At 34.5% G+C, this 14145-nt stretch overlaps 2 protein-coding genes across 3 annotated transcripts; one reads left to right on the plus strand and one right to left on the minus strand.

Annotated features, from left to right (window-relative positions):
* The first annotated feature begins 2070 nt into the window (after positions 1-2070).
* Positions 2071-5626, plus strand: LOC129243585 (ARF GTPase-activating protein Git). Its single transcript, XM_054880705.1, has 8 exons — positions 2071-2652; positions 2724-3424; positions 3483-3639; positions 3710-3795; positions 3848-4093; positions 4471-4673; positions 4757-5162; positions 5234-5626. The coding sequence occupies exons 1-8, from the start codon at positions 2451-2453 to the stop codon at positions 5432-5434; spliced, it is 2202 nt and encodes a 733-aa protein (XP_054736680.1). The 5' UTR covers positions 2071-2450; the 3' UTR covers positions 5435-5626.
* A 1260-nt stretch (positions 5627-6886) lies between these two features.
* LOC129243586 (mannosylglucosyl-3-phosphoglycerate phosphatase) lies at positions 6887-13046 on the minus strand. 2 transcript variants are annotated; one of them, XM_054880706.1, is made up of 8 exons: positions 12985-13046; positions 10710-11182; positions 10567-10653; positions 9937-10500; positions 7717-8051; positions 7477-7656; positions 7169-7414; positions 6887-7112 (listed from the first exon to the last, which is right to left on the minus strand). In XM_054880706.1, exons 1-8 carry the CDS (start codon positions 13038-13040, stop codon positions 6942-6944), a joined length of 2112 nt encoding a protein of 703 aa, XP_054736681.1. In that variant the 5' UTR covers positions 13041-13046; the 3' UTR covers positions 6887-6941. The 2 variants fall into 2 exon arrangements, with proteins under 2 accessions (XP_054736681.1, XP_054736682.1); XM_054880707.1 differs by lacking the exon at positions 12985-13046 and adding an exon at positions 12912-12979.
* Positions 13047-14145: the final 1099 nt, after the last annotated feature.

Consider the following 14145-nt stretch of genomic DNA (forward strand, 5'->3'; position numbering starts at 1 on the left):
AAGTACAAATACAAATGACTAAATTAAGATTATGTTAAATTTATGTGCATGTGAGGTATTAACTACATGTCAGATATATTTGTTATTGTACATAAGAGATATCAAAACAAATATATTAAATAACCAAACGGTTTGATGATATGTTTGCCTATTAGATTATGATATACATACGTAGATAACAAGAGCACATTCACATATGTATGTAGTTCACTTTCTGTACATCGTGATATCTATGTTAGGCCTCAAGTATACATACGCACATATATGGAAACGCGTGCCGTTTAAATGAGAACTATTTTTGCATTTATTGGGTAGGAGTCCGATCGTTTGTGTATTTGTTCTTCAATTCTTGTAGATATGCAAATGAGAAGTGTTGTGAGGTAGGACAAGATTTTTTCTGCCCACATACATATATATGAATGTAATATTCTTAAAGGAAATCGGTATTCAACACTATGTACACTATGTAAATTATATGTATATTATTTTAAAAAGTACTAACATATTGTTAAATACTAACCATTAATGTAAATGAATGGTTTACAAAGTTTACATTTTACTTTTACAAAGCTTTTTTGTCTATTTTCAAATCATTTTGATAATACTCTTCATTTTAGTTAACAAGATAATTAAAATGTCACATATGTGCATACATAGGTACATACAAATACACATCTATGCATTGCACCATATAAATAATTCATATGCACATGCAAGATGCCGACGGCAGGGAATGACCTATATAATACCGGGAATGACTTTTGAAAAAAGGATATAAAGGAGAGTGGGGGGTGGTATCCCCATCCGAAGGCTACGCCATCCACAGCATTTTCGATCGCACTTCAACAAAATAGCCTCCATAAATTAAAATGTCATATGGCACGATAACCCCTATACCCATCATCAACACTGAACTGAAATACTTCATTTTTATTCTTAAATTCTTATTTGCAGTCATCTGGCGACACACTATTATTGTCACCTCCAATTAATTGTTATTCTGCTTTAAATTGGGAAGTGATAACATTAATAAATGAATTTGCATTTATTTTTCCTGAGAATTTTTTAAACACAAATATAAAACAACTGAAAATCCGGGTGTGACTGCTTTTTTTATATATTCAAGCTAAATTTTATATATAGTATAAATAGAAAAAATATAGTATAATGTGCCAAATTATAGTGAAGTTGTTGAATGCATTTCAAAAGCAAATAATTGTAAACCTTTTATTTCTGGAATGCTGGGAGTTATAAAGGTTTCATTAAATAAATCATCCTACTTTGAATAAAATTGCTCACGTGGCATTACACTGAACTCAACGCCCGACGGCACATAGGCAAGATGAGAAAATGTACCTACCGAAGAGTAAACCTGCTGTTATTACTTATATATTTTGTCCAAGAATAATAGAATATAAGATTGCGCCTGCCGAATTCGCTGTGACGTTATGCCCCGAGAATATACAAACAAAAGGAAAAGAAATTACATATTTGTGAAGAGGAAAGGAATGACAGCTACCAAACATACGACGTTTCCACGGCAGTCGGTTCTACGTTACCGAAACGACCCGGATTTATACCCGGCCAAGGATTGCCACTCCAGCAGCATTGTGTATACTGCTACGACAACAACAACAACTACCAACCACACGAAATTATTCGCACACACAAACACTTTCTCGCCAGGGAGTCATCCGCATAGAAACGCAATAAAACTACATTTAGAGGTATTTTTATAATTCGTGCTTTCATTAGTTTGTTTAGTTTAAGTGTCACAAATCCCAATATTACCAAGCCATTCACTGAGTTTACACCAACAAGTAATTTCTCTTCCTTTTGTTTGCTGTGTTTATTATGTTTTTTTTTTGTATTATTATGCTGCATGACGTCAACGATTGTCCAAATCGCGACAAATTAAGTAACGGGTTTGGAAGGCGCCACCTTCTATACCCTAATAGCCTTGGAAATTGCTTACCAACAAATTATGGTACGAACCAAATAAAATTAATAACATATTACATGGGTGGCATCTCAAATTTCGTTAAGTTGTTAGGTGTGTATAACGAAACATTGTTTAGTGCACCGAAAAGATTTTGTTACATTCATCTACACTTGTTTTTGTAAAAATTATATTTTGTCGTCAACTTGTTTCTCTCTAATATACGGTTGCTAGTTCATTATTGTTGCACAATGATACAATTAATAATTTAATTGAATCATGGTCTTGCATCTAATAAATATTCTTAATTGAGTTGAGTTGATGGTATGGGGTACGAACAACTCGGTGTCATAGCGGCAGCAAATGTATAGCTAATGCTAATCTTATGTTAACGCTTGTACAAACATTCTAACGAATTTATTGGGATCATTAGTATACCTAAATACTTTGATTTCATTAGCATTCCGATTAACGGTTGAAGGGTAGCACCCTTCAAAAAAGCTTTTCATGAATGTGCTTCGCTAATACTATTGTGGAAGCCCATCGAAAACTGTTCATCACACCGACTGGAGGTGGTAGTCTAATCACAAGCACCCACACTAAAAGTAATATCGAGCTAAGGGGAAAGTCGGTCAGTAATTCAGATTTATCAAAAATGTCGCGAACTAAATCTCGTTTACAAGTTGAAGTATGTGGAGATTGCGGAGCTTCAGGTCTGTAAATTCTGATTATTGAACTTAAGATGAAATACTTATCATTTTTAAACTAAAATTTTCTCTTACAGATCCCTCATGGGCCTCAATAAATCGTGGTATTTTACTTTGCTCTGATTGCTGCTCAGTACATCGTAGCCTTGGCCGCCATATATCCATGGTAAAGTCATTGCGTCAAGGAACTTGGGAGCCATCAGTTTTAAACTTTGTTAACTCGCTCAATTCGCACGGTGCAAATAGTGTTTGGGAGCATCATCTTCTTGATGCAAACTCGTCAAAAAGTGACAAGGGTGTACCGCGTGTTAGAAAACCAAGCCCCAAGGATCCGCTGCATCCTACCAAATCAGATTTCATTAAATCGAAACACATAAACTTGGTATTCGCTTTAAAATCTAATCTTCAAGAGGAAGGTGTCATTTCTGGTATAAATCTTGAGAATGAACTTAGCCGACAATTGCATGCAAGTGTAAGGACCAGTAATTTAGAAACCTCTCTTCGTCTAATTGTACAAGGAGCCAATCCCAATTACTTTCACGACGAAAAGCGTTCAACACCGCTGCACGTAGCAGCTAAATTTGGACAAGCGTCCCAAATTGAGTTGCTTATTGTGTATGGAGCAGATATTAATGCAATTGATGGCAATGGGCTCACACCACTCGAAGTTGCCAAAGTAAACAATCACAATGTCATAGCGGAAAGATTATTAGATGCAATGTATGAAGTGACAGATCGCATTATAATGTTTTTAGGTGGTAAAAAACCAGATCATTCGGTAAAAAAAATATTCATTAAAAGGAAATATTAGATTAAAATAATTTTTCTTAAAATAGTCAGGTTGCCACTTGGTTATTCCGGAAACATCGAGTACTGAAATAAGCGAGCAACTTACCATTGCCAGGAATCGTTTGCAAGTGGTTCCAAATAAAATGTTCGAGGAGTTGGTAATGGACTTATATGATGAAGTGGATCGACGCGAAAACGAAGCAAGTACGATCAATTGTGTCAAATCATTTTGCTAATATATATATGAATTTAACATCTTAAATGTTGACTGTAGTTTGGGCTACTTCTATATTAAACGCTGAAAATGTAGCTGTGCCGTTCTTGCCGGCGAATCCTTTCTTAAGTGCCACTCGAAACCAAGTAAATATTGAAATTAATATATTTAAACTTTGTATTAATACTAAGCTAACAGGGCCGACAAAAACTGGCGCGATTCTCACGAAAAGAATTCGCTGGATTATTGACTGATGTCCTGTATGATGCTCGTCGAAGACAAAAAATAGCAAGTTTACGCCCTCTCGATGGGCCCAATTTAAATTCATTTTATAACCCACCATTGTTAAATGAAAATGAACTAGATTTGTCAGATGATGAACCTATTTACGACCCTGTTGCAAGTGACGACGACTATGCACCAGTACCCCCAATAGCACAGCAGGTAAATAGTATGCGCCAAAAGTTTCTTAAATTAAACAATAGTTTCGGGTAATTGTACAATCAAACATGTGTTCATATTTTTCGAAGTTCTTTTGTCGTGAATATTAATAAATTGTATAATGCTTACATATGTATGTGCATATATAGAATGAAAAATAGTTATTGCAAATTAGTTTGATATTGTTAACTTTTAAAAATAAAAAATACCCAATAATGTAGTGTTAATAAATTTTATATTTGGTACTGTATTCACTCACAATATGTAGATATTTTATATTGGTATTTATTTAGATTTTCTTTTTTTATATTTATGTATTTCTCAAATATATTTTATTTTAAGTTCTTAAGCATTTTATGATTTTGTATTCGCCAATTCAGGCTATTGTGCATCAAACGCCCGATGAGCCACAGCATGAAGTGCAGACCTTGTTAAGACAGATAAACGACTACAAATATGTGATTAATCAGCTAAAATCTACTGTTGAAAAGCTTTCGTCTGAAAATTCTGAGTTGAAATCAAAATTTTCAATTGCTCCCGTGGTCTGTGCAATTAATGAGACTGCCGTTCACCATGACTCGCTGTGAGCTGTCTTAATTTTATTTTTATTTTGTTTGGTTTTTTAATTTATTTAAAACTTTTTTTATTGACACTATATTAATAAAGCCGAAACGATTTAAAAGGAGTTGAAAATAGGCGCGAATCGCTCCCACTTCTTGAGGATGTTGGTGGCGGTTCCGTATCTATAGATTCAAACACTTCTAGTTCATCCTCGGCCAACAGTTCGAATCAGTCGACCATCAAGCGCCCAGCAAGCATGTATGAGCGACGCATCGCCCCTCCCTTGCTTAAGCCAAGCGTTGAGTGTCGGACCACGGCTAGTATGTATCAAATGGCTGCTGATAAACCATTTTCTGAGGAATTGAAACATCGAACGGATCTGGTGACACGGCGCGTTAAAGAACTTGTGTCTATCATGCAGGATCTGCCCACAAATAAAGATGATTTGGTACCTTGCGGGGAGAGAGTACGCACCGCTGTAATTGAACTAATTTCAATATTTACTACACCGGTAACTTGTTTTTATTTGCTTGCTGAATATCAGTGAAATCATTAATCGACCTTCTTACAATATAATTTCAGTCAAATTACAATGAAACCATAAGAGATATGCTAAAAACATTAACGCGCTATAACATTTTAATACCACATGAATGTGAAAATTTGCAGAAATCATATTCATTGGATGATAAAGCAGCCATTGAAAAATACAATCATGAGGTACGGGAATGTGCGTATTATATTGTCAGCGCAATGAAGACTCTTGTCATGCAATTTGAATGACCTTACGATTATAATACAATATATATTTTTCTTTTTCATTGAGGTATTTAGGCTATACTAAAATACTAACGTTAAAATAAAAAATCAGTTAAAAATGTTAATATTTATAATAGTGTTAAAAATACTAAATAGTAATGAACCATCGTTACATAACAAATAAAATTCAAACAGCTTTCAGCGCACCTTTCTAAATATTTAATTTAATTTCAAATATCAAATATTGTTAATCATTTACGTTTACGACCAAAGTACCATGGTTTGAGAAAAGGCGACATTTTAAGGGAAATGCTCAGCGGTTGCTTGTTTGTTATTTAAGGACTCGTTGTTTCTTATTATAGGTAATTTGAACATATAACTCCCTCGTAAACCCAATATATCGAATTTCTCGAAGGGAACTGCTGTTATTGTTGTAGTTGTAACAGCTTAAAGATTCCTGCATAGGATCTCCTGAACGGAGCCAAAAGGAAGAGGTTTAAGCGGGAATTTGAAGAGGTATGTATTTAATGTTATGAGAAGGTACCTTCGCATGCCAGACATATGTTGAGTACCAATTTAAACAGCAGCGGTATGCAGAACGTAATTGTACCAGGGTGACGCGGGTCTCTAGAGACAACAGAAGCTCTTCGTTTGCTACAGGTGTTGGCTGAATGCCATTATTCAGAGAAAAGCGTTCGTGAAGGTGGTATTAGACTCTCGGTGAATGTCGTTTAGGGTCCCTCATATTCTGTTGGGTAACTCCAGAGTAGAAGCGGATGGCTTCCAAACGTGTGAAATGAAATGTCTCGTCTAACTCCTTCCTTTTCAGACCAAGAAATGCGCTGCATCCTTGATGCTTGCGCAGAGTATATGAGTGACAGTCGCGCGAATTTTCTCAAATATTTTCAGGTACTTTTACGGACCTTAATTTAATGTAACAATTCTTTTTTGTTCAATATTCTTTATAATGCGCCCACATTGCTTAAAATCCAACAATTACTTTTCTTGTACAGCGAAAATTTTCAAAATTCTTAAATTATTTTAGTAAAATTTGCCTTGACGTGGTCTTTTTTGTACAATAAAAATTAATATTGCAAATTATGATGATTTAGTTAAAACCAGCATTATAATCTGCCTGATTGTCTATTTTAGTTTAATATATTATATTTATATACATATAATATAATCTAAGCAAATATTTGAGCGAGTATTCAAAGCCTTTTATAGTTCATTCAAAGTTATTGAACTTTGTTCATTGTGAAGCGTGAAGTAAATCAGACTAAACTAGGTTATTCAGAGCAGGCAACTAAAGGGAATTAAATTATTTTCCAATAAGAAATTATATATACACTAAAAGCTTGGCTTGTATATATATCTATAACTGTTCTGCTTATAAGGAAACTTATATTTAGCATATGACATGACAATTCGCAAGGCCTAGGACGTTGAGTTTCATATCCAGTAATTTGCACTAACTTGTACTCATAAGTGAACTAGTTTTTTATTAAGATCCGAGGTTCAAAAATGTTCATTACTCGTCTTCAGTCTCGGTAATTACAGTATTCGTTATAGAAGTTTCATTTCTCAACAATAACTGATTGAAGTGTTCTTCACTCTGAATTTGAACAATCCTTTGTTGCACAATTGGAGCTAGTTCGCAACTTGCTTGTTCTAAATCCTCCAAAGAAGCTCGCCGTAACATCTTAAAAATAGTCACTTTCATTTCAATATTTTTTCTAAATTGCAAATTTTCGTTACCTTGGAGGCTTTTACGTTGGAAGAATCTACCGATTTTACATGATGTCCAACAGACAGCTTTCTTATTGGCGATGGCCCATCTAAATCCAGATTTTCCAGCATTTGTACCATACTGTGCCGCCGAGAAAGCGTGACTAAAGATTGTCGATGTTTGGTGTGGTGATCGCTTTTTTCGTTACGTAAATTAATAGCTTTGAAATGGTTTTGTATGGCAAGACCTAATTCAGGGCAGAGATCCTCATCAACCTATTGCATTAAAACAGGCGATTAATATAGAATTGGCTGTACGTATTGCGGTTATTATCTACCAGAATTTTAGCATTCTTGAACATGGTGAAACCATCACAACCGTTATATATATAGCTTTTAATACATGTTTTGTACATTTGTTGCAGATTGATAGACTCATCTGCCACCTGTATTAACCGTGGGTCCACACGTTTTCCTGGTGGTTTGGTGGGGTCGAAGGCAAATGTCACACCACTAACCTACCAAGAATAATACAATGGCGATAAATAAATGTTTCTATACGTATTGTATATACTTACTTGAGGAAATCTGCCTTCTAACTTTGGATATGCTGATACAGCATTCTCTAAAGCTTCCCACAAGCATTTTCCTGTAATCTCTAACAGTATGAGTGGGTCCCGCATTGGTATTACATTCACCAAATCACGCATTGTAAACGGTCCCGGTGGGTGTATTTGATCTGAACGAAAAGTACCTGAGTTGATGATGACCACGTCCGCTCCTGTAGCGGCCAAAACGACATCGCAAACCCAATTGCCTAAATTGGTTTCCTGTGTGCGGATGAAAGAGAAACGCCCATCCAAATCCACACTGAAGTTTCCGAGGACTTCAGTCATTTTAGCTTCAACAACCTCTGAAAATTCAAAATTCTCTTTAAAACATCTAAGTATGAAAATATGTACTGTAATGCTAACTTTTCGCACAAAAAATTCAAAAATTTTCAGGAATTAAATATAACAGTTGTCTTAAATTTATGAATTGAAAACATTGCCCATATTCTGAAATTTAACGAAAAAGTTCTTTTATAAATATTTTTTATGTTGCTTGATGACTAAAACGCAGAGGAAATATTGTATATTTTCCATTGCCAATCTATATGTATACCTATATATACATAAATACATATACCAATGTACATTTTTTGCAGAGTTCTTACACTACATTTTCTCCTATTCCTAATGAATTATACAAGTTTAGTTTGGGGAAACGAAATCCATTATTTTTGCGTAAAATATTTGTGCAAATGGTTTCAAACTGTTTTATGGTCGACTGGTCGAAGTTACGACTACAAACATGACGGTCAACTCCGATTTTATCGACATTTTCTTTAACATCAAAAATGCCTGAATGGAATCGACGAAACCAAAACGGCACTTTTACAGTATCGGCACCATACCACCGGTCTGGCTTGCATTTTCGCATTTATCAAAGAATAACTGTAAAATGTACCGAATTTTCTCTTTGTTGACTTCCATTCTTAATACCCCATAACTCACAACTGAATGAAACAAACAAAAAACAGAAAAAAGATTTTTTAGTCTGAAATATCACCTTGACAAAGAGCATAAACTTTAAATTGCGCTTTGCGTCGTAAGGTATCGATCCTTACAGCCATTTACCGAGAAAATATCGGATTTCTTTATCGCCAAACTAATCTATCTAATTTCGTTTTTTGTTTCCATTGGTAATGCATTATGCAATTCCAGAGCTACATAAACATCGACTTTTGTGATTTACTGATTATTGCCTATTCTAAAAGCATCATTATTTCTTAATTCATATTTTTGTACTTCACCTACGTATTCAATCCCATCCCGTAAATGTACTGGTGAACTTTTATTTTTAATTTTGTGTACTGCCATAATTCAATCGTCATTACGTTTGTCCACTTTAAGGTTTCTAACATTACCTTAATTGATGCGTCGCATACCTTCATTCTGCAATTTCTGGAATATTTTCATTAGGTTTTGGCTGCAGCATGTAAAGTGTAATATATGTATGTGACTGTGGAACAATATTATTCAAAATGTGGTTTAATCATGCAATTATACATTTTTATTGTAGTCATTATGTCTATTGCATGGTCATTTTTTACCAAACTTCTATGTTATGTACAGTTAGCAAGCAACAGAAAAAATAAACGTTATGCAACAACGTTTTTATGATATTATAACTGTTATGTTATGTCCCTGAAATTTTATTTATTTTTTGCCCAACAACCCATTTTGACTTTCTGTCTGCAGAGCATAAAAGAACAAATTTTTCCACAACAGCTACCGAAACGACTCGCCCAGGACTGACACTCCTACAGCATTACCCAAACAGGTGGGGGAAATGTATATGCTGTTACAACAACAATTAACTTTTTAGGTAAAATTTCTTATCTCATGTATATACATACATATTACCTATATTCACTCTCTTTCTAGCTATTATGTAAGAAATTTTTGAAACACTCCAAACAATTAGTGTTTACGTTGTTTGAATACTGCGCTTGTTGTTGTTGTTATAGCTGCATACACATTCCCCATAGATATACGAGGAATGCTGCTGAGGTGACAGTCCTTAGCCGGATATAAATCCGGTTCGTGCCGGTTACGTCTTGGAACGACTGCGCTTGCTGTTGTTGTTGTTGTAGCAGCAATACTGCGCTTGCTGTCTTACCCTCTCTATTACTTTTCAAAACGCTTATGTATGACAATAGATTGGTCTTTTGCATGTGAAACAGTAATATGTACCTGAGTATTTTTCCAATTCTTCTTTTAACTCTCTATCTTCATCAAAATCCGATGTAACATTCACTGGTTCAATCTGTGCCATAAGTTTTCCATTCTCATCGCGTTCCTTCCGTATTGTAATTTTTGAGAATTGACGGAAATCTGTTCCTGACTTTATGATTTTTATCCCATTTACTTCTTGTATTTCATATACGTGATCATGTCCGCCGAGTATTAAATCTATGCCAGCGCAATTGGCCGCTAATCTTATATCGTTTGGCGTTCTCATATGTGTTAATGCGATTATAATTTCACAGCCCTCGCTTCGCAGTTGTGCCACTAACTTGTTTCCCGCTTCTACATAGTCAATATAGGTTACTTCATTAGGATCAATAGTGGGTAATGTTTCCAGCCACTCTCTTTCTACAAGGCCTATCAAGCCAATCGACGTTTGATTGTGGAGCATGGAATGAGACATCTTTCCCCCTCCGAGAGGTTTTCCTGTTTCATTATCAACCACGTTGGACATAAGCCAAGGAAAAGTTGTATTTTTTATCAAATTTACCAGAACATCTAAACCGTGATCTATAAATTCATTAAAAAAAACGTTAATGTTTATAATAGAATAAAAATATGTAATTATGTACCTACCAAAATCATGGTTTCCAAAGACAGCACAATGAGTGCCCGTCCTTTTTAGTACCGGTATCATCTGCTCGCCCTGGGTGAAGGTGCTTACTGAATAAAAAAACGAGTTGTTATCAGCTTAGTTATTGTGTAATATTCTATCTTACACATGCTTGGCGAAAATATATCACCACTAAACAAAACCAAAGGCTCCAAGTGAGCAAAAGATTTAATTGCAGTGCAAAAGCGTGCAGCACCACCTACTGGTTCCTTTCCAGAGTTCGGCTCGATATTATAGACGTCATTGTAATGTAAAATAGTTAAAGGTTCCTCGCCTGATATAGACATCCTCGATAAATATCTTGGTTGATCTAGCTCCCGAATTCTCGACTTTAAGCGATTTGGGTCGGTTAACAGAAGCGCCTGACAATGATGGTTGTTTAAATTTTGTGACTCGGTAGAGAAGAATTTACGTATGAAGAACGATAATTCCTTTTGTGGCACAGTCTTTGAGTTGTAGTTACAGTCGAACGCAGAAACAGTGCTATTGACATCAAAGCCCTTGAACAAAAAGTTCGGACTTAAATTTTGCTTTTGGGAAATTGTTCGTTTTCCAGTTTCTCGTACCCGAAATTGGCGACTGAAAAATCAATATCACAAGCTTAATTCTATAGATATTCACAATTAATATAGTATTATTATTTTTTACTTTACTGGAAGTGTTTTATCAAACAAATTCCTTTGAAACAAAAATATTGCTAAAATCTATAAAATTATTTGAAACACTTTTGAAATATTTGACTATGAATATTGACTTGATAATTAAAATAGTATCAGTGAAATTAAAAAAATTACAGAGTTTAAAAAGTTAAGATATAAGAAGATTCGAAAATTACTTAAATTGGTTTTGATATCTAGTAACCTGCCAGTTGCAATATGAGAAAATAAGGCAATGCTAACTTAAGTTATTTTATAAAACTGAAACAAATCAATTGATTTTAACAATTGCAACAAAGCATAAATATGTTATAATATATAGTTTGCTACTTAAGTCTTCTGTTTTCACTCAACTAATTTGCCAATCAATCTTTTGATAATCCTCTTCGCTTCGCCAAGCGTTAGCAAGTGGGGAATAGATGAATCAATTCGAGTAAATAAACATATTTTGGTAGCGCTGCCAAAAATTAAAACCGTACGCGCTAGCAGCGAATCTTGGTCAATGGCTTCGTTGTTGCTTTCACATGCAATTTGTTCGCGAAGTGAATGGAGCGCAGAGATAGTGAGCAGATAAGTAGCGAATCGAAGGCGCTGATATTACATTAAGAGTTTATCGAGTGTATTGAAACACCAACCGTATTGATGAATTTAAAGACTCTTTCGACATCAAAATATGGATTGGAAACCTCAATGAAAAATTTTAAATATGAAAGATATTTTCAAACCTACTACGGTTCACCTGAAAAGTAATCTATTATTTTTGAGCAATATTCTTGGGCAAATGGTTTAAAACTATTTTATGGTTGATCTTTAGCTCGATGCTACGACTACTAACATACCGGTCGACTCCGATTATTTATGTGATTTTATCGGCATTTTATGAATATACTTTTGCACATACTTTTTTATATGTTGTTGTTGTAACAGGTTAACATTCCCCATAAATGTTTGAAGAATGTTGAAGAGTGACAGTCTTTGACGGATATAAATCCGGTCTATCCGGTAACGTAGAACCGACAACCTTCAAAAGCCCTTACCGTACTTTTTATCCAGACACCATTCTTGGTCCACTCTGGAAAATATTGCGCCCGATTGTTTAAACCAGTAAAATATTACTTTTGATAATTCATACATACATATGTATGTATTCTATGTGAATATCATTTGCCTTCGGGAATATTTCAATATTGAGAGGATATTATAAGGAAGCCCATCAATTTGGGACAATATATACATATGTAAGTATGTTTAAAAGTTTGCAAGTATTGATTTAATCAGTGAGCTTCCCATGAGGTGCTGCTGTCATGTACATACATATGCATGTAAACGTTTGGGGAAATAACTAATTTTCGCATTCACATTACAGAGAAGTTGTCCAACTCTAAATTCAAATTGCGAATAGGTGAATAAAAAGCGACACTACGTGTTAGATTTACTGATCTTAATTAATTCAGCAAAATCAAATCAGCAAACTTCCTCCACACACAAGACGCACACAGTTCACAAGTGGACTAATCCATTTCAGCTGTGATTCCGCGTATATGACAAATATCGCCACCTTACTTTAAACTTGTATAAACGATACCGTATCCTAAAAATTTTAAATACCTAGCTTATATTAATGTGCTTTATTTCCAGTGAAAACTGAATACTTAGGTATGTAGAGGAGAAATCTCTTTCCCATTGTACTTGATTTTAATTTAATTGGTTGGAAAATAACCTTACACTGACTTCCAATTGCCAATATCATACTTATTTGTTGTCTTTAGCATTTGACACATTAAAAGAGTGTTGCTTCTTTAGTGTTTTTGGCGTTGGAAATTCGCAATGCGAATATGTTAAACTGATTAATTAAACATAAAGTCCGAACGGCAACGCAAAAAATATGATTAGGAAATTATACTTTTCGGCAATAGAAAATATATGTACATATGTATGTATGTATATCATATACATTACGTCTAAAAATATATTTTTTTTAGATTTCTAAAAACAATAAATTTGATTTCTTTGCAATAACAAAAACTTATCTATCAAACACTTTGAAACTGTCACTGAAATCTTTGATTTAAATATTAGAAATCACTTGTAGTCTTCGATAAACATGAAGGCATCCCAGGCGATGTGAAGAAACTCTAAACTAAATACGATATACATATATAATTTAATTGTTGTAACACAATAAAACATTCTATATAAATTTTTGGAAAATGCTGTGGAAGTGGGAGTTTCCGGCTAGATTTAAAGAACGTATGTACATATGTAGAACCGACTATCGGTGGACTGGCTACTCGTGGTAGTTTTTGTAGCAGTAACGCCAATAACGGCACTCACATTCTCAAATTATAATTATAACGAATATATATACAGTAGCGTGCAATAGGGAGCGCATGTTGGGCGATTTAACTTTAAAGTCTCTGAAAAAATCTAAATCCACAACTTAATGAAACAAAACTTTCAGCATTTATTCGTTGCTTAATTCTTAAAATAATGGCTTAAATAAAAACATCAAATACAAATGTAGGAATGGGAAGGAGGCAATAATATAAAAATGTACATATTTACTCAGTTTTGCACGTCTGGCACTCATGGCTAAAAACTAATAAATTTTAATAGTTAATCCATAGGCCTTTATTTTTTCTTAGACTTTTAATGCGTTTGGGCATACTTTCGACAAGATTCTCGATAAATGTGCGCGGAATTTGGTTCCACTCCTGCTGTACCCGGTCCCATAGCTCTGTCATGTTCTCAGGAGCCCTGCGATATTTTCCCAGCCGCTGTTTGGTTATTGTCCACAAATTTTCAATTGGATTTAGATCCGGGCTTTGTGCAGGCCAATCTATTATTTGAAAATTTTGTTGCGACAGCCATTCTTTAACAATTTTG

Source organism: Anastrepha obliqua, chromosome 4 (assembly GCF_027943255.1).
Source record: "Anastrepha obliqua isolate idAnaObli1 chromosome 4, idAnaObli1_1.0, whole genome shotgun sequence".
Classification (NCBI taxonomy): domain Eukaryota; kingdom Metazoa; phylum Arthropoda; class Insecta; order Diptera; family Tephritidae; genus Anastrepha; species Anastrepha obliqua.